The following is a 21,657-nucleotide window of genomic DNA, read 5'->3' on the forward strand; positions in this document are numbered from 1 at the left end:
GGCCAATATGGTGAAACCCCATCTCTACTAAAAATATAAAAACTAGCCAGGTGTGCTGGTGGGTGCCTGTAATCCCAGCTACTTGGGAGGCTGAGGCAGGAGAATTGCTTGAACCCAGGAGACTGAGGTTGCAGTGAGCCGACGTGGTGCCACTGCACTCCAGCCTCAGCAACAGTGAGACTCCCATCTCAAAAAAAAAAAAAAAAAAAAAAAAATGTCCTTCTTAGATTCCTTTCCATTCTGCATGTGCCCAGATTAGAACAGCTGTGGCTCTGTCATTTCTCCCTGACCTGCAATACTGGAATTTTCCTTCTCAAATTTTCCTCTTTTGAAATTGTTAAAGAGCTTTCCTTCTTTTCATTACTAGGCAGGTTAATTTCTAACTGAGTGGCTTGGACTCTCCTGCAACACATAGACCCTTTGATTCTGCGTGTCATCGAGGTTTGGTTTTGTTCTTTCAAAGCCAGGGCAGCCAAACTTGGACTCTCTGAAATTATCATCAGAATGCAGATTTCAGAAAGTTTCTAGTTTCAAAATCAGACAGAAGACCCACTTCTTTACTGATGTAAAGACAACAAAAAGATCTGTGATGATTCCTAAGTAGGTATTTTCCTCAAAAGAAATCATTCAAGAAAAAAAAAAAAGATACCTATGGTATGAGAATAGCAGCTCGTGGCTGTGCTCAGTGCCTGTAATTGCCTTTGTAAATACATGAATTCCTCACATAGAACTGCAACATTTTACTTGAGGATTGAAGATTCACGAAGAATCTGTGATCCGTCTCTTCACCCACCTTCGCTGTCTGATAGGGTGGACCTCAGACTTCTTGAGGTCGTGAACATTCATTTACACTCAGAGAAACTTTTCACTGGTTTCCCCAGAACATTGAAACAATCAGAATAACTCCTGTGCAGGCTACTGGATTGACAAATGTGAAGGCCAGATTTTCAGATGTGAAGCTGGGATGACCAAAAAGACAGACCTCCCTTTCTTACTGAGAAGAGCGTAGTCAGACATGTCAAGTCTGTGGCACGCTGCTGCAGAAGGCGTGATTCATCTTAAGATCAAAAATTATTTCATCTTGCTTTCTTGGTCATAAGCTAAGGTGCTTGGAGCTGTCGTTTGGCCTTTCGTGTGCTGTGTCTGTGGCGTGGTGTGCCGTGTCCATCATAAGGGTGCGCCATGTCTGTGGCGTGGTTTGCCGTGTCCATCATAAGGGTGCACCGTGTCTGTGGCGTGGGTGTGGTGTGTCTGTGGTGCGGGTGTGCCATGTCCATCATAAGGGAGCACCGTGTCTGTGGCATGGGGGTAGCATGTCTGTGGTGCAGGTGTGGCATGGATGTGGCTTGTCTGTGGTGTGGGTGTGCCGTGTCCATCATAAGGGTGTGCTGTGTCTGTGGCGTGGGTGTAGCGTGTCTGTGGTGTGGGTGTGCCATGTCCATCATAAGGGAGAGCTGTGTCTGTGGCGTGGGTACACCATGTCTATCATAAGGGTGCGCCATGTTTGTGGCGTGGGTGTGGCATGTCCACGAGGGTGCACCATGTCTGTGGTGTGGGTGTGCCGTGTCCATCATGCAGATGTGCCTTCATGGCCCTCTCTGATTCCCAGGCCCCATCTAGTGTACATCATTGCCTCCAGTGAGAATGTCCCTTTCTGCCCCATCTAGTGTATGTCATTCAGGAGGAGGGCTGTGTTCCCCACAGTCTGCCCAGGGGCTGTCATGTGAGTGGCACATAGGTATTGCTTAGTACACACCGGTCACAGTGACTTGAGTGCCATCACAATGAAGTTTCCAATCGTGTGACTCCTTCAGCATCTTTGCTCCTGAACTTCCTGGACTCCAGCCCTCAGCATTGACAATCCTGGCTGTGCTCTACAGATTGTGGTGTGATTGAGACTAACAATACTCACCATGTCTTACAACATGACCTCCCTAAACTGACATAGGGTTGGGTGGAGAACACACACACACACACACACACACACACACACACGTAATTACTCCCTCACATGGCATTATTACAAATGCTGCAAAATCTAAACACATCACTGGAATCCAAAAAACAATCCATTTAGAGGTATATGAGGAGATTATACAGATATTAAAGAACAAAGATCTGGAACTATGGCAACGAACCAACATTGCTGTTCTAGCCTGAGCTGCCTGTTTTAGGCAAATGGGAATGCTTTTGTAAACAATATGAACTGCAACGGGTATTTCTGCAAGTTTCTAAGACTGGCAGGAGTCAGCTCGGGGGAAGCAGGAAGAATCCCCAGTTGGTTGGCTATTCTTGGGACCGAAGAGATAATCCCCATTGAACAGAGCTTACACTCACATCCTTGAGTCTGTGATGTTCTTCGCTTCCCTGGGAACAGCCAGAGTCCAGCTTTCCGCATGGATTGCTTTCACAGGGATATCTGGCCCTTCAAGCCAGTGGTGTGAATGTCACCCCAAGAACCTTGATGTGTAGATATTGCCTACTTCAAGTCATACTGTAGCTCTGCCTCTTCCCAAGATAGAATTTGAAGCAGCTTCCAACAGAAAATGGATGTGAAAATGTATTGTGAACACATGCATAGGACCATACATACATCATACACACACACATACACATGTACACACACATACACACACACAGAGCTATGGGCACAACTTCATTTCAACTTGTAGATTGTGAAGTAAAGGTATTGGAACTTTGTGGCTTGCAAATCTAAATTACCTCCTTCCATCTTAAGATTTCTTCCCTCCTTGATTCTAAAGTGTGAGTCAGCTCCTCTCTTAGCTGATCCTTCTGGTGTACAGGTCAAAGAACACCGAGCTGGGAATCAGTTGTGGTTTCCGGTTCTGCCGTTGCCCCACCCGCTTCCATGTTGGTTCCAACGTGGCTTTGTGGAGTCCTGGGATTCAGGCACAGTGTGAGAATCACTGAGCCTCTCAAGGTCAATTATGCAGTGATTGCTTTGCTAGCTCTTCTTCCTCCACCCACAGCCTCGGCCTCAGCCTCCGTTTTCTCTTCCTCCTGGGAATTCATCCAGAATGATGCCAGAAGTCACACAGAGGTGATCTTGAAGACCATACTCCCCTGAGTGTGCAGGCCTGCATTTTTGCTCAGTTCAACTAGCGCAGTGGCCTGCTCATAAAGTTTTCCAAAACCCGTTGGCTGTATGAAGAATAGCGGTTACTCCTAAGCTGCTTTTAACTTTCACCTTGTGATTCCCATCATATTTTTGTTGATTTCCCTCCTTTGAGTTCTTTTATGTATTTCCATGATGGAGAAGATCCCCCCTCCTGCTTGGTTGATGTCCGTGCCCCTGCTCTTGCCCCAGCTTGCCTCCTCAGACTGTCCTCTCACCTGCTTCCTGCTCTATCGCTGTCTTTGTTTTCTTTTAGTTTCTCATACTTGCCATGTTCTCTGGCCTCCGGGTCTTCACAAATGCAGTTGCCTCTGTTGAGAATGTTCTTTTCTGCCCCATCTCTTTGCCTCACTAACTCCTCTTTCCAATCCTGGCTTAAATGCTACTTCCTCTTGGGAGTTTCCCCACACTCGGCGTATTTGGGCACCCATGCTGTGTGTGCTCTCACGTTACTCTATTGGGCCGTCTCTCTGATTCTCCCACAAGACTGGAAGCTCCTTGAGGCAAGGATGTATATGTTACCAATGTGTCTCTAACATCTGGAACACTGGCTTGTTGGATGGATGGATGGATGGATGGATGGATGGATGGATGGATGGATGGATGGATGGATGGATGGAGGCACAATTAGCCCATGTGCTTAACCTTTCCTTAAATGTGTAGGACTAGAGTTCCTGAAACCTCGTGGAAGGAATCCACCATGCAACACTTTTAGGAAGCAGAAATATGTCTCAGCCATATTCTGGCTCCATTTGCTGCAACTTAAAGAAGGATCTTGATGGGAGAAACGCTTCAGGATTTTGTTGTTTTTTTTCATTTTAATTGTAAAATACATACAACATTTGCCATCTTAATCATTTTAAGTATACCGTTCAATAGTATCATGTATGTTCACGTTGTTGGGCAGTCAACCTCCAGAACTTTTTCATCTTACAAAGCAAACTCTACGCATAAACACAAATTCCTATCCCCCCTCCACTAAGCCCCTGGCAACCAGCATTCCAGTTTCTGTCTCTATGAATTTGTCTGCTCTAGGAACCTCGTATAAATGAAGTCATATGCTGTTTGTCTTTTTATGACTGGCTTGTTCCTTTTAACATTATGTCCTCAAGATTCTTCCAGTTGTAGCGTGTGTCAGAATTTCCTTCCTGTTTGAGGCTGAGTAATATTCCGTCATATGTACACACCACATTTTGTTTGTCCATGGATGGACACTTGCTTTCACCTCTTGGCCATTGTGGACAATGCTGCTAGGAATGTGAGCATACAGATAACTCTTCGGAGCTTGGGTTTTAAATGTAAAAACTGTAACATGGGAAAGCTACAGAGTATGGCTGAATGTTAAACCTGCCCAACCTTACCAGCACTCTGGTCATGGTACATTTGCTGGGCCCAGTCCTGACCGCAGTGAACTGTGCAGGCTTCATAACATGCATGGTGGTCTGGAAGCCATGTGATAAGAAGAAGAAAACCACCCAGCAATGACATGGTCACATGGGCTCTCCTGGAGTTTGCTAAGCACCTGGGTGACCTGGGAAAGAACTTTGTCATTCATGTGACCTGTTTGAAAGAATGTGATCAGTTGTTTCTCCCATGTGTCAACAGTTCCAAAGCCAAGGAATTAGGCCGCCATAAAAGTAGAAATGTTTTCAGGGCATAGTGACAACTTTTGTTGGAAACGGAGCCTACTAAAAACTCACTGCTGTTACACCAACACAGAAAAGGACTCTGTATCAAAGTCTATTTCTGTCTAAGTAATTCTTTCTTTATTTTATATACCCCCAGGGTTTGGAAATGTTTGGGATTTAAAAATAAAAGGGCCGAAAGCTATCCTCACGACATTTCATTATTGATGTTGACACACAGTGAATGGAAGCAGGGTGAGACTGGACAAAATAAAGTCCTCGTATTTCTTTTTTTGTTTGTTTTTTGTTTTTTGTTTTATTTGGTTTTATTTGTTTTTTTGGAGACAAAGTCTTGCTCTGTTGCCCAGGCTGGAGTAGTGCTGTGGCGTGATCTCAGCTCGCTGCAACCTCCGTCTCCAGGGTTCAAGCAATTCCACCATGCCCGGCTAATTTTTATATTGTTGGTAGGGACAGGGTTTCGCCATGTTGGCCAGGCTGATCTCAAATTCCTGACCTCAACTGATCCACCCACCTTGGCCTCCCAACCTGCTGGGATTACAGGCGTGAACCACCGCGCCTGACCAAGTCCTCATGTTTCTAAAAATTAAACCACTAAATAGTGTAGATCCTACCTAACCTATTTTCAACATTGAAAAATTCTGTCTTCTTGCATTTCTAGTTAAAATGAAAAAGTAGAACATATGTGTGTTTCTATAAATAGCAGAGTTAACAGTGTGGCTGGAGGGTTTGAGTCTCTAAGCTTCCAGTGGAATCCAACGGACATCGTCTTACCAGTATGCCGCGCGATATGTCAGATCGTCTCTGGCCGTCCTTTGTACCCAATTGATAACATTTTGTTTTCCATTTTTGGCCTTTTCGTGTTACTCATTGAGGCCAAAAATTCTTACACAAGGTAAATAAATCAAATCCCTCTGGTTTCCTCAGCAACAGTAAGTCACAGCCGAGGACTCAGTAGGATAGGATGACTGTGGGGGGTCATGAGGAATGTTCTTTTACTTCTACTAAGAAATTGAATTTCATTATTATATTTTATAAATATTTTCTTCTTTGGCTCGTAACCTGATTGCGGGCTTGTTGCCGAAGTCTTGGAAGGTAGGGAGGGGCAGGGCTGGAGAGGCCTGTTTTCTTCTCAGGTGTGCCTGTGGCCCCAGATGGAAACCAATCAAGGTGCGATTTATGTTCATTAAGTGCTTGTCAAAACTGAAAAATTTTCTAATCAACAGCAATCTAGCTGCAGCCCGCTCGATGGCTGGGAGGGCCGCCTCTGCCACATCGGCTATTTGCCTGTTACAACTCTAGGCTAAAAATCCGCTGATGATTACATTAGGCTAAGCTGCGAAGTAAATGAACCATGTCTTATTTAGGTGCCACTAGCTTCAGAGTAGTCCTGCCCCGCAGGGCACTTGATAGCGTTTTATGGCTTTAAAATTAGTGTAGCTTCCCATTTGCTGCAGGGTGCTACATGTTATGCCTTTGAACTCAATAAGCAAAGGGAACGGGGCCTTTTGTTTTTCCCCCTTCTTTTTTTCCCCTTGCATTTTAGCAATTTTGTTTTGCATCTTTTCCAGACAGCATTTTGCAATAAAAATGTCTGACTACCATATACATGCCTCCCCCACTTAAAAAAAAAAAAAAGGTGGGGGAAGAGAAGGAGGAAAAAGCAGAAAATGTCTTGTGTTTGCAGAGGACAGGTTTTTTGTGTCCCCCCCCGCCCGTGCTACAAAGTGAAAAATGGCTTTGCAGGTCAACCCTAATGACTTACCATGTCAGAATTGCTACCTCAAGTGGGAACAACACCTTTAGCTCAAGAAATTGCCACATAAAGTCAGAGGGAAAATAGTTCAGTATTTTTATTGGACAAGAATGGTGAGAGCTAACATTTATGGAGGGCTTTGGCGCTCTGTTAAGCATTTGAGTATTATCTCAGTGAACCCTCGTAACAGTATCATGAAGCTAGAACTGTTTTTAAAGATGTGGACGTGGGGACCCTGAGTGACTGAATGACAGGCCCCCAGTGTGCAACTCGGAGGAGAGTGGAGGCGCTCTGATATCGAGGCTTATTCCCTGACCAAGAGAAAGTCGACTTTTGTCTTCCAAAGACTTCTTTAGGAAATCAGAAAAGTGTGGTTATCAGTGAATTATCTGATTCATTTGAATGGAATCTAATACAAGGTGCTGTGAACTCCCTTGGCAGGCATTATGTTTAGGAAAACAAGAATAATTCCTGTAAAAGCAATGCATGGGAAAAATACGTATAGGAGACTTCTAAATAGGCCTAGGTGGAAAGTTTAAAAATTAGAAGTACTGACCCTTTGTCAAGGGGAAAAACCGAAGTGGGAGTTTGTCCGTGTTACCTTAGGTCTCATGGCAGAAGACATGATGTAGCAATCGATATTCACCTCAGAGGACAGATGTATATGCTCTTCTGTCTTAAAACTCTACTGTTTGGCCGGGCGCAGTGGCTCACACCTGTAATCCCAGCACTTTGGGAGGCTGAGGCGGGCGGATCACTTGAGATTAGGCGTTCAAGACCAGCCTGGCCAACATGGCGAAACGCCCTTTCTCCTAAAAATACAAAAATTAGCCAGGCATGGTTGCGGGCGCCTGTAATCCCAGCTGCTTGGGAGGCTGAGGCAGGAGAATTGCTTGAACCCAGGAGGCGGAGGTTGCAGTGAACCAAGATCATGCCACTGCACTCCAGCCCGGGCAACGAGTGAAACTGTGTCTTAAAAAAATATATATACTGTTTGTTTTAGCGCTGCACATTTTAGCAAATTCATCCAAAGAAATCTGAAGTTTTAAAGAGACCCAGACAGGCAGTATCACCATGGTGAACATTTCCTTATAAGTCAAAATTTCTAGGATCTAACTATTGATCCAGTTGTTTCAAGCCATATTCAAATATTAAAATACTAGGACAGCAAAGGAATGGTGCTGGCTCCTTGAAGTTCATTGTAATGAGAGGCCTACAATGACTGTGTAGAGACAAGCAGCTGTTTTCATATCCGAGGCATGCATCGTACAGGCTAGGTTTGAGCAGGCATGGGTTACAACTGCGTAATACTCAATTTAACCTAGAATGAGAAAAATCTTTCAGGCAGTGTAAACCTCAATACAGTAGGTCAGTCAAGACAGATACAGTCAAGAAGCAAAAGGTGTATTCATAATTCGATTTGGAATGTTCTGCTTTTTGATTTGTAGTAGAATAACCCTTTGGACTGGTGGACTTGAGCCCACGCCTGTTGGACACTGGCCTCGGCAGCACATGAAGCAGAGAAGTTTGCTTTTGCCATCATGTAGGGACTCTCCACTGTACATGAAGCTGCCACCACTGGTCCCCAACAAGGCCTCACCAGCCTTCTTTTTTACCACATGTAGCATAATGACCCAGACCCAATAAAGCATTTACTGAGTCAAGAATATTCCACACATACTCTTCCTTACCTCCATGATGGAGTAGTAGACTGATTTCATCTTGATAGTCTGGGTCAGTCACTCCAACCAACACTGTAACTTCCTTCTTAGCCAGTTGACTTTGAGGTAGGAGGAGCCCAAAGTGGCCAGGTGACAGTCTTCCAGTTTAATGGAATTGTTGTTGTGTCTCGGTGGCAGCATTTCTCCCTCTGGAACTAAGACCCCTAGGCCAGCAGAACGTAATGTTGTGGGAACAGGAAGCAAAAATTTTGCTAGTGGGTCACTAGGGGTGATGGTGAGTGGTGCCACTTCCATTTCTGCCCCTTGATTCCTGGACCCGTGAATCCTGGCAATGGGAAAAACAGTACCATATATTGGACACTGATTCAGAGCATACACAGCCTTCTGGAGAACTTTGCCTCAGCCCTGCAAAGTATTGTCACCTAGTTGGCATTGTAATTGTGACTTCAAAAGGCCATTCCACCATTCTATTAATCCAGCTGCTTCAGGATGATGGGCAACATGGTAAGACCAGTGAATTCCATAAGCATGAGCCGTTTGCCTCTGTGCATGCTACACATCTGATTGGCCAGGTGCCTTCCTCCTGCCATGGCTGCCGGTCACTCTCATGCACTTACAAGCATGGGTCAGGTAGTCTTCAGGAAGGCAGTTCTGAAAGTGAAACACTGGAATGCTGTTGGCTGTCTTGGGAAACAAAATTATTTCTCATGGGATTTTTCCCTTTGAAGCTGCCTCCTACCTTGCTATTGTGACTATGATCCTTTAGAGAGAAGAGTAATTGTCTTCTTGAGTTCTGTGATCTGAAGGGATGTGGCCAGAAGATTTTTCATAGTTTTACAATATTTTCACAGTATTTTTAGGAGCATGACTTTGGTCTGCACCTGTGACCACGTACGAGGCCATTGTTTATTATTCATAAATGTGGGATGTGAACATTTGCTTGATCTTTTTGAATGGGTGGTCCTATATATGTCTTTATGATTAGTTTCCTTTGAATATAATATTAAATGGAGTTTAGGAATAGTAGTGAACTTTACAATGGCTTCTCTTACATACTTTTTTTTTTTTTGAGCCCAGAAGTGAGGCTTTTTAAAAATAGAACTTAACAAATTACTGCTTCCTTTTGATACTGGATATTCATGAAGTGCAGTGAAAATAGGGAATAATGAGTCATTCTTTTCCTCCAGGAGAAGGAGGAACAAACAAATGTGAAAACATTTACAATATCTTTCCACAGTCCAACCCTTTGCTCCTCCCCGGTTGTGTACATAAAAGCATACACATGGAGCCAATGGCTGCTTTGCAGACATGAAGCTGGACTAATGGTTCTCAAGACTTTGGGCTCAGGACCCCTTTATCTTTTTAAAAATTATGGGCCAGGTGTGGTGGCTCACACCTGTAATCCCAGCACTTTGGGAGGCCAAGGCGGGTGGGTCACCTGAAGTCAGAAGTTGGAGACTAGTCTGGCCAACATGGTGAAACCCCATCTCTACTAAAACTACAGAAATTAGGTGAGCATAGGAACGTGCCTGTAATCCCAGCTACTCGGGAGGCTGAGGCAGTAGAATCACTTGAACCCAGGAGACAGAAATTGCAGTGAGCCGAGATCACACCACTGTACTCCAGCCTGGGCGACAGAGTGAGACTCCATCTCGGGGAAAAAAAAAAAATTATGGAGGGACCCCAAAGAGCTTTTGTTCATATAGATTTTGTCTGTTGATATTCATCATGTTAGAAATTCAAACAGAGAAAATATATAATCCATTTAAAATAACAATAAACCACCCATTACATGTTAGTATAAATAATATTTTTGTGAAAAGTATAATTTTCAAAATAAAAAATCATGAGAAGGGTTGCATTGTTTTATATTTTTTTAGGTCTCTTTGATACCCAGTTTGGTGTAAGAGAGCTGGATTCTCGTATCTGCTTCAGTCTGTTGTGATAGGTTGTTTTGGTTAGTCTTTGAGTATCTCACGTTACACAGATGTGTGGTTGGAAGAGGGAGGAATATTTCAACCCTCATTTCAGATAATTGTGGATATTCCTCTTGCATACTTCACCAAAACTCAACATGTGATAGTTTCTTAAAGCTTAGTAATGCAATGTGAAATCACTAATTTTTTTTCCTCCTCTACTACCTTAAAATCCATCCAACTGACTTGCCCTTTGAATGATCTTTTATGTGTGTTTTATCCATGCAGGCATATCCACGTGCATCCATGCATGTGATGTCATACCCTGGTCATTTCAAGAAAAACTATTTTTGAAATGAAGTATGCAGATTTCTAAATAGTGATAGTTTTCATCATATAACATCAAAAAATTTCATTTGTATCACCGCCAATCTTGTCAGAAAAGTTGCTAAGTCTTTGGAAGGTGTCAAGCTCATAGTTAGAGATACAAGTTTGCCACATACATAGAACTAAAAACCAGAGTCAGTCAATGTCTGGCACAGTCATTCTTTCAGGTAAAAATGTTGTCCCACCAAAAAAGTGGCTGGTTCAGCTTGCAACTCCAACAGCTGCAGAAGTGCATTTTTGCAAGACAGCCATCACCCTCCGGTAGCCAGCAAAAATGCTTTATGCATGCTTTCCATGTCATACCTGAGAAAATGAAGACATGGACTCAAAGGTCGAAATGTTTAAAAATCAGTAGCACTTCTTTTTTTAAGAGTATTCAGAACATCTGTAAGTGAGACTTTTTTGTTTGTACTTAAAGAGCATGCCAGTGAATAATGTGATGATGACTGGTACAGTTTGGGGCTACTACTTTGATTCATGTTAATCACCAGCATGTTTGCACCATCAAAACAAATTTCAACACAGCAATAAAAAGACAAGTACTGTATCTGAATTGTTTTGAAAATCTTATTGATTTGTCTGAAAAGTGATCTATCTTTTCAGTATTATATATTAATATAAAATATTATATTTCTCAACATACATGTGCAGTTATAAACTGGAACTTAATGGAGAAAACAAATTGGAACAGACTGCCACTATTTTCCATTATTTTTTCCATCATTTAACTATGTAAATTAAAAGTCTTAATACTTTTTTGAAGTATACGTAAAAATGGAGTATGCTGATTACATTTTCTATCCTTGAAGAAAGTTGAGCTTAAGCACTGTCAGATTTTCAAAGCCATATGCTTATTTCTGATCTAATGTTGAGATGCCAGTCGTATAGTGTATGCATTTCAGTTTAGCTTTAAGATCTTGTTAACTGCTTTTAGTACCCCTGTGAACACATCAGCAAACCATCTTTTCACCAGACAGCCAAAGGTAACCTCCGGATGCGAGGCAGTGAGAATCAATATAGTAAGGGTATTTTTAGGGACTGTTGATGGATTGCTGTATTTTGAGCTTAACTTCAAGTGCCAAATGCCCCAGAGCTGACTAAGATGAACTCACCATTTACTGAGGACGGGAGAGGCCATCAGGCACATAGTGGGATCTGGGATTGCCAAGACAAGATGTACACACCTTTCCCTTTGTAGTTTTGGGGAGAATTCTTGTATATTTTTTAGTAGCCTAATACGGTATTTTGATGAGGACTTTGTACCACCCTCCTTGGTGGAGCCAAGTGTTACTCATTTGGTAACCTCCTGGTCCTGGGAACACATAACTGTGAAATTCTAGGACAACGTGATACAGCAGCGAATCAATTCATTCTCTATCAGGAGGGATCTGGTACACCGAGATACTAATGACTCCGCGTCCTTCTCCAAAGGCAGCCCCACAGAAGGCGGGCGCCACGTTAAGCTGTGCTGCTGTCAGCAAGTTGAAAGCTGTGGGTCTCTGACACGGCTCTCAATTGCTAGCAGGTTTCTCTCATTGCACCTCATTTGCATCTGGGACATCAATTAGCATGTTTGTTGAGGCTAATTGAATGAAACTCAATCATAGCTCTTAATTGCTTGACTATGTGAAAAGAAATCACATTAATGCAGCTAATTAAGTGTACGGCAATAGATGCAACATAATTAGGAGCGAAATGTAAAAAACAAGGGATGGCAAAGGTGCCGGAGCAGGGTTGCAGGGGGACAGCGAGGCACAGTTACCGAGCAATTGGCGGGTTCGGAAACAGGTCCCTTTGCTCTGGCGCCTGCTTGGAAAAAATAAGCCACATGATGATCATGGACAACTTGAGAAGGAAAATGCAAATAGGTTTGCAATTACTACTTTTTCAAGCTGTTGAGGGGCAGGAGATGGCACCTCTGGGGGGCCTGGCTCTTGAGTGGGCCCCAGGGACTTGTTAAGTGCTGTTTAAAAGTACTTGGCTTTGAATTACCCTCACGCCTTGTTAAAGGGTTTTTCCTCTTTTATCTTCGATCAGCATTTTCAACAAGGAACATGGAGAAGGGTAGTATCTGTAACATTTGCATATCAAAATCAAGCTTCCTGTCTTAATTTTACCCAGGTCCCTACCTCAGACCCGTGAAGGGTCTGCACAGCCCCTTGACTTCTACGGAGGACGTTGTTTAGTGATTGTAGCTTTAATTCCTCAAGTACCAAGCTGGGGAGAGATGAAAAGGATCAGTTCTTTCAAAACCAGAAAGCTCAGTGTCGTTTCTCTTGGGAGGAACTAGAAGCCACAGATACATGTGTCTTTACCTCCCACCTGTGTGTGAAGCACTGAGTCGGAGGGCTTTTATTGAGTAGGAAATGCATTTTGTAAAGTTTTTAAGAATGCGCCGTGCCTTGAAATATAAGAATTGGCTATTTTAAATACCGATTTTATTTATTTATTTATTTTTTAGAGCTAGTTCTTCTGAGGTTGTAACGCCTAACTCAGGCAAGAAAACAGATCCCTTAGCCCATGCTGAGCTAAAGATAAATGGGTTCCCTTGCCGCTTTCGAATCTGGAGAGCAGACACTTGGTACATTTCTATAATAATTTTAAATAAAATATCGTGGTTATTGTATGTTAAAACATGCCTATTAAAAGATCCCATGCTGAGGCTTAGTCACTATCTGATTAGCCTCATTTTAGAGCCCATAAGCAATAAATGCTCAATTACACTCCTGTTATTGTATTTTAATTTGTTAAGAATTGGCATTAAGGAAGAAAGTTATAGCAAGCTGATATTTTTAAAGGAGTAACTGTGCAAGAAGGAATTCATTATTTGCAAGCATTAACTTTGGTTTGGAAAGTTGGGTTTGCATATTTTCAGTGGATATTAATGGAAGTAAACTAAAGATGCTTGAGAAAAACCTTTTTTAAGAAGTGACCAACACTCACCACTCTACGGTGTGCTTTTCCTTTCTTTTCTCTTTTCTTTTCTTTTTGAGACAGAGTTTCACTCTTGTCGCTTAGGCTGGAGTGCAGTGGCATGATCTCTGCTCCCTGCAACCTCTGTCTCCCAGGTTCAAGCGATTCTCCTGCCTTAGCCTCCCAAGTAGCTGGGATTACAAGCACATGCCACCACACCTGGCTAATTTTGTATTTTTAGTAGAGCAGGCATTTCACCCTGTTGGCTAGGCTGGTCTTGAACTCCTGACCTCAAGTGATCCACTCTCCTTGGCCTCCCAGAGTGCTGGGATTACAGGAGTGAGCCACCGCGCCCCGCCTGATGTGCTTTTCATTTGTCACCCTCAACACAGCGCAGTCCTGAGAATTCCTGTGCCTCTTCCAGCTCTAGCTTTCCTTCCATCTAGTTTAACAGAGTTAATTCAATAGTAACTTTCTTTCTGTCTTTGGTCTACATCCTCTCAAAGTTGATTATGTTTTGTGGAGTCCAGCATCTCAACTTCCAAGTGGAGTCTCCTTTCGGGGGCTGGTGAAGTCAGATTTGTGGTTCCCAGCCCAGATGCCACCCTCCTGTTACCCGAACCCACCATGACAGCTTTCCTCCAAGGGGACTGTGGCTGACTCCAGCCAGCCTGCCCTGAGAGTCAGGCCATCCTCCCTGAGCCACCCTGTAAAATGAAATGGCCAGTCACCAGCCTCAGGTGGCCGGGCACCTCTGCTCCCGGCCTCTGGGCTGATGTGAGATGCACGCGTGCCAGGGTTTTCTGCCTGGATAGCCTGTCTGTCCTTTGCCGGGGAATGCCCGGCCTTGCCCCTGCCTCTGAATTTGCCCCACTGTAGCACAGTTTCTGATCCTTTCTCCAGTGGTCTTCAGCCCATTGTTCTTCCTCCTGGTTCTGACCCTGATGCTTTGAGCTTTCTGTCTGCACCAAGATTTCCGTCCTCAGGGGTCACCAGGGACCCTGAAACATCTTGTCCTTCTGGGGCTGATGTAGGGGAGCCTACTGGGGTTCTGTATTTATCTGCCAGAGTGTCCCCCGCCAGTGTGGCTGTGCCCTCATGTAAAGAGGTTCTCCTCCCGCCCGTCCTGCCATTGAGAATTCCTGCACCCTTTTCCCTTGAGTCTGGTTTGACTCCATGTGGCAGCCTGTAAGTCATGTTGGTTGCGGGAAGGTCTACATTGTCACACCCCAGGCTCACCCACCTGACCATGGTTGGGCAGGGAGAAAACAGCTCTTCTCATCCTCTGCCCTGAGAACCCACGGTTTCATTCCTTTCCCCTGAACTGGAATTGTGTACTTTGTGGCTTTTGTTGTGCCGTTTCTTCTATCAGCAAACATCTACTTGTTGATAAACCCGTGACTCCTTCACAGGTGTGGGTGTTGTCCTGCAATTAAAAGGTGGACTGCTTGCCTGTAATCCCAGCTACTCGGGAGACTGAGGCAGCAGAATCTCTTGAATCCGGAAGGCAGAGGTTACAGTGAGCTGAGATCATGCCACTGCACTCCAGCCTGGGCAACAGAGTGAGACTCTTGTCTCAAAAAACAAAACAAAACAAAAAGGTAGACAGCCCGTTTCCTGGAAGCCACTGGGATCTCGCTTTGGCCTCTTTGCTACCCTACCCTGTGTCCCAGCAGCTTCCTCAATACACTTGGCCAAGTTTCCTTGTCCCTGAGATAGAGGCTTCCGACCCTTGCATAGTGATTCTAGAACTTGATCCAACTATCTCTCTGCATCAGGTAACTGCCATTGGGCAGTTAAAAGACAGCAGCCCACTTCCCCAACCTGCCTCGGTCCCTTGCATCCAGCATGTGAGTTTATTTGGCAGTTCTTCTAAAATTACGTTGGCTGAGCACGGTGGCTTTTGCCTGTAACCCCAGTGCTTTGGGAGGCTGAGGTGGGAGGGTGACTTGAGACTAGGAGTTGGATACCAGCCTGGGCAACCTAGCAAGACCTCATCTCTAAAAAATTTAATAAATGAAATGGAATTATGGTCACCTGAACTTAATTACTTTTAACAAAGACAAATTTATTGGTTTTCAAATCTAAAGGGAATTCACCAAGATGCTGCCAAAGAAAGAGCATATTTATTCCCACTTCCTGCATAGTCTTAAAACACTTGAAATGTTGTTTTTCCAAGAGTAATTTTCAAATACAATCATTTCTCTGTATTCATGGGGGATTGGCTCCAGGACCCTCCAGAATACCAAGATCCTCAGATGCTCAAGTTCCTTATATAATACAGCATAGTATTTATATATAACCTGCACACATTCTCCCGGATACCTTAAATCATCCCTAGATTACTTATACCTCATGCAATGTAAATGCAATATTTTCGTATTTGTATTTTTTTTAATTGTTATATTGTTACAGAGGGCTGAGTGTATATTCTTTCTTAACGTGTGATATCGAGTAACATGTGTCCAGAATGCTTAAGATAGTGTGTTTGCAGACAGGGAGTCTCATTACCAGAAATAATAACAATAATAATAATAATAATATAATAATAATGAGTGATGATTATGATGCACTAAAGGATCAGTAACTCACTGGCCAGCAGGCCCATCCCTCGGCTCTCGGTTGCTTGTTCACCTTCCCCCTTCCCTGCCCGTCAGCCAGTTTCCAGGTAGTGTTTGGCTCCACAGTGAGTTAAGTGAGCTGCCAGAGAACAGTCACTGTCCACCGAGGCTTCCCTGTAGTTCTCTGATTGCTGCGGGTCATTTGCTTCCAAGGCCTAGAAAGCCAGATACCCCTTGGACATCTTCCTGGTTCTTAGCACAACAGTTGACCTTTTTACTTCTGGTTTTCACCTGATTTTTCACCAGAGAGCTTCAGTCTTATCTAGATTTTAATGATATTCCCATCTGAGACAGAAAGGTTATTACAAAATGGTTTCCTACTCCATGGAATTTTACTTGGAATTTATAGGAGGAGCCTAATGTACCCTCAGATAAGCAAGAGTTCAAAAAATCAGATTTTATGTGTAGACTTACTTCCTAATGCCCCTTGAAGGAGGCACCTGCTGTGTCTCTCCTTATATCTCTAGGTCCTGGATTAGTTCAGGACACAGAAGCAAAACTCTGATTTAAATATAATAATGATGTTACCAGTACTCTATAGATAAAAATCTCATGATTTTTAAAGTACTTTCCACAGTGGAAGGGTCATAGGGTTTTAACTCATGATGTCTGATAAACCCTTTTGTTCTAGGTTGTAAAAGGTCTTTTTTTTTTTTATCTCTCTTGGATGTTTAACATTTTCAACAGGATTACATGCAGAATGTTCATGGTAAGGAGATTGACCTTCTGAGAACCACTGTGAAAGTCCCAGGGAAGAGGCCACCCCGAGCCACGTCAGCCTGCGCACCCATCTCCAGCCCTAAAACCAATGGCCTATCCAAGGACATGAGCAGTTTACACATCTCACCCAATTCAGGTAAGCTTACAGCAAATGCACTAACAAATCAAGTTCAACAGCAACAGGTGGTCCAGGCTCGAGGACAATGTTGGACTGTTAGGTTAAGTGGAGACGGTAACTATCACATTACAGATTAAGGTTTAGAAACCTGATCACTTCTGTGGCTGATCATTTCCTTTAAACTTTCAGTTCCGCAAATGCCAGCGAGCAAATGGTGCTTTGAGTCAGAGCTGCAAAAACCACACATCTAGGCCTTCCCAGGGCTGCATAGTGGAAAGTGAAGTTTAACATGTGAACTGGGTTTTTAAGATCCTTCTGAAAAACGTGAATTAACGTTAAAGTGTCAAAGATTAACTCATTTCTGATAACTGTATGTATGAAAGTGGAAAAACCATTCGGAGCAAGATTCAGAGGAAACCATTTGACCTATATAAAATGTAAATTCTGTGTTGTTATATTTTAATTATCTGCCATTCTTTAATGCAACTTTAGTTCTCTGTATTCTCTTTTAAAGAGATTTTTTTTTCATTCGGGATCAGAGAAAGCTGTATTTTCTCAAATGTTGATGTGTTTAGAAGTTCCTGGCCTCTGTGCCCAGTTGCAAGCCATCCAAAATGACATTGTTCATTTTATTTACGTTTTTGCAAATAATTGCCGTGTGTCATGAACCTTCCCATGTCTGCTCATCAGAGATAAGGAGAAGATCCTCTTGAGCCCTCCCATAAACACACACACAGTCAGGCTCCTTCATGGGGACATCCCTTCAAGAATTTGCATTTTCTCCAGCAGAAAGTCCAGAACTTTCTTCTCTCCCACCTACATCCAGTCTTCTTAAAACAGATTTCTGGCTAAGCGCAGTGGCTCACACCTATAATCCCAGCACTTTGGGAGGCTAAGGCGGGTGGATCGCCTGAGGTCAGGAGTTCGAGACCAGCCTGGCCAACCTGGTGAAACCCCGTCTCTATTAAAAATACAAAAATTAGCCGGGCGTGGTAGCAGGTGCCTGTAATCTCAGCTACTTGGGAGGCTGAGGCAGGAGAATCGCTTGAACCCAGGAGGCAGAGGTTGCAGTGAGCCATGATTGCGCCACTGCACTCCAGCCTGGGTGACAGCGAGACTCTATCTCAAAAAAAAAAAACAGATTTCTCTCCTATGAGAGTTTCTGGTCTTTAATGCTGCACTTTCCTCTTCTGAAACATCAAGTGCTTTTAAAGAGGGACGGTGCTGACTGCCTGGTTCTGAGGCATGAACGACACTGGTAGGTGAGAGCAAGATGGTACAGAGGAGTTCAAATTTGGGTCCACCATCCTGGGCTCCGCTGCATAGTGTTAGGCAGTCACTGAGCTGGTTCCTTCCCACCACATTGGGGTGCTCTTGCCTGGCCTGCCTGTGTTGCAGGGGGGCGGTGTCAGAGGAGACAACATGAAAGTGCTGGGAAAGCTGGATACAAACACAAGCTGTTGTTTCTAATCAAAGTTAAAACTGGCTTTATGCTAAAGGAGTCTTTAGTGCCTCCCAGAAAAGTGAGAACAGTATTTTTACAGGGGCTTCTATGACCTGCCGACCTTTCTTCCAAGACATCCGTGAGATTTTTCTTATTAGAGCGGTGTGCTAACTATGGGGTGGGAAGAGAGAAAAGAAGGGCACAAGAAAGAAAAAACAATCTGTAGTGAGTAAAATGCTGAAGGCTTTATTACATTAGTACATTACATAAACTCATGCATTTATTCAAAAAATATCTATAGGCCAGGTGCGGTGGCTCACGCCTGTAACCCCAGCACTTTGGGAGGCCAAGATGGGTGAATCACCTGAGGTCAGAAGTTCAAGACCAGCCTGTCCAACATGGTGAAACCCCATCTCTACTAAAAATACAGAATTAGCTGGGTGTGGAGGTGTGCACCTGTAATTCCAGCTACTCAGGAGGCTAAGGCAGGGGAATCGCTTAAACCCAGGAGGTGGAGTGCAGTGAGCCGAGATCGCACCACTGCACTCCAGCCTGCGCGACAGAGTGAGACTCCGTCTCAAAAACAAAAAATCTATGAAGCACCTATTTTGTGCCAGAAGTTGTGCGCACTGCAGATATGGAGTCCCTAACCTCTGGAATTCTTCCGTTTCCACCTCCCTTCTGACCCATCACATCTAGTCATGTAGTTATTTAAGTAAAAGCATTTATTGAGTTTCATTTTTATAATTTTAAATTGATAAAAATGTATTAAATAGAATTAATTTAACTTAAATAAACATTTATTTATCTTTGTAACATGGTGTTTTGAATTATATATACATTGTGGAATGGCTAAATCATGCCATTTGTGGAGTTTCTAACGTGTGCCTGAGACACAGTTCCCGCCCTCGGGAATCTCCCCTGTTGTTGGGGAGAAAGACAAGTAGATGGAGGCCGCACGGAGCCACAGGCCCCAGGAGGGCTGTGTAAAGGGCAGGGCTTGGAGACCCAGTGATGCTGCGGTCGGCTCCCCAGGAGGTGGGCCAGGCTTCAAGGAATGGGGGATACCTTCTGAGTTTGAATAAAGGATAGGAATTTGCCAGGCACACAGATATGAAGGAAGGGCACCAATTCTATGAAGATGCGTTCACTATGTAAAAGTAGGATTTTGAACTTCCTAATCTTGAGATTTATGTTCCTTGGAGCCAAATGCCCCTGTTGTCCTAAGGGAAACACTAATGTGTGATTTTAAGTAGATAATACAAAGGCCCTATAAACCGTGCCATATCTGATGGAGTCAGCTGTGGCATGGGCCTTTCTCTTTCAGGGAGTGAGCTGTGTGTCCTTGGAAGGCATTTCCCATTGCCCAGTTTCATTCTCTTTAAGAGCCCCTGTTGGGCAAATGGGAGGGTTGCGACGAGATTGAAATCCCTTTTCCATGGTCACAGCCCTCAGTGTGTAACAGGACATCTCCGCAACCCTCAAACAGGTTAATCCCACACAGGGGCCTGGCTGACTTTCCCTCTTCTCTGGATTCCAACTAGGGATAGAGAAGTGGAGGTATGACCTTAGCACAGAGGCGTTGCCACTTTGGGAAGAAGAAAGTGCCTCACGGCCACAGCAGTGCTAAGGGAAGTGGCACCCTGACCAAGCATGCAGGTGAAGTCATCAGCTGGTGTGCAGCAGGAGGGCACAGATCTCAGATAGCAGCTCCCTGTTGATTGCTCAGCTTCATTCTTGGGTTCTGAGAATAAGTCATGGGTGGAGGCACTTCTGTAAGAGGAAGCAGCTTCATTAAAATCTTGGGAAATTTTAATTTACATTCGCCTCCTCTAAACATGAACATGAATCTGTAAAGTGATACATTCTTTCTTGCTTAAGAAATTAAAGCGTTTGGGGATTTGAGTTTTTATACTCTTTGAAAATTGAGTTTCTTGTGTCTAAAATCATCATTCACAAAATGTCCTCTCACCTGAGGAATTCCAACACAGCAAATTCAATCTGAAATAAATTGAGGCTACATTTAAGAGACGGACTTCCAGCTAAAAATAGGTATTAGAGAGCTGTTTTTGCCAAAAAATTGAATACTTAACCTTATTCTTCACTCTTGACTCATTTGTTTTGTCTCAGTTCTGGGTGAACTGGAGGGTTTTCTTTCTTTGTATTTTCATTTTTGTATTCATTTTCTTAATGCGATTGAATTAGATCAACATTTTATGCCTTCTCTTCCCGTAACTTGCATTCACATAGACCTGATATATGTATGAGCCTTAATCTTTGTGGTTAACACTTATTATTGCTTTGGAATAACTGTCCATATATGGAATGATTCATTCGGTTGGTATAACCATTTACAGGGTTCTTGATACACATTTCCAAATTAACTTCTAAAAGGTTTTACATGAAAACTCTTCCCATCCATAGCCATCACCCGTTTCACCTCACACACTTGCTAATGCTATTAATATTATTGTTAGAATTTATGCTAATCCGATGAGCGACAAAAATACCTCATGTTTTGTTTATTTGGATTTCTTCAATCAGTAATGAAGTTGAACAGCTCACATGTATTAGCTGTATGTGTTTCTTACGTTGTAATTAATTGTTTAGGTGTATCCTTTGCCCATTTTTGCACTAGGTTCTTGTCTTTTTCTTATTGATATCTAAGAACTTTGTATATTTAGGATATGAATATATTTTGCAGGTATTTCCCCAGTTTATTATTTGCCTTTTAAATTTTATGGTCTTTACATAAAAAGGTTTTCCCTCTTTTTTATTTATAATCAGATTATCTTTTACTGTTGTGATTTCTACTTTAAGCTATTTAGGAAGCCTTTCATAATCTTGAAACCAGACCACAGTTTATATATGTATACTTCTAAGTTTTAATTTTATTGTTTTTTTCCCTTAAAAAATATATGTATGTGTTTATGTGTGTGAATATATGTATATGCATATATATCTGTATGTATGTGTGTGTATACATGTATATGCATGTATTTAGCCCCTAGTCCACCTTTAATTTGTTTGTGTCTATTGTGTGTGACAGAAATCTAATTGAATTTTTTATTCAAATAAATAATCAACTGTCCTTTTTCTCTTTGTTGAATTTTTTTTCTTTCCCTATTAATTCCATATGTTGCCTTTGTTGTAGAACTCAATCACTTCATCAGATGGGCTGTGTTTCTGGCCTCTCAGATGTGTTCTGAGACCTGGTATCCCTGCATTGTCTTGCCTTATGTAGATTTACCACAGTGTCTTAGATGTATGACTCCGTTTGTATCTGGTAGTATAACACAGTTGAATATTTTCTCTTTTATC

The 21,657-nt window shown here is 43.0% G+C and overlaps 1 protein-coding gene across 15 annotated transcripts in view; it reads left to right on the plus strand.

Annotated features, from left to right (window-relative positions):
* The window catches only part of AGAP1 (ArfGAP with GTPase domain, ankyrin repeat and PH domain 1), a 636,895-nt gene that overhangs the window by 396,938 nt on the left and 218,300 nt on the right, over positions 1 to 21,657 (plus strand). For 13 of the 15 annotated variants that reach the window (XM_019022384.4, XM_019022385.3, XM_004033402.4 and 10 more), the window contains one exon: positions 16,742 to 16,910. In XM_019022384.4, coding sequence (XP_018877929.1) covers positions 16,742 to 16,910 — 169 coding nt within the window. The other 2 variants (XM_055380627.2, XM_055380628.2) reach the window with 2 other exon arrangements.

This window comes from Gorilla gorilla, chromosome 11 (genome assembly GCF_029281585.2).
Source record: "Gorilla gorilla gorilla isolate KB3781 chromosome 11, NHGRI_mGorGor1-v2.1_pri, whole genome shotgun sequence".
In the NCBI taxonomy this organism is placed as follows: domain Eukaryota; kingdom Metazoa; phylum Chordata; class Mammalia; order Primates; family Hominidae; genus Gorilla; species Gorilla gorilla.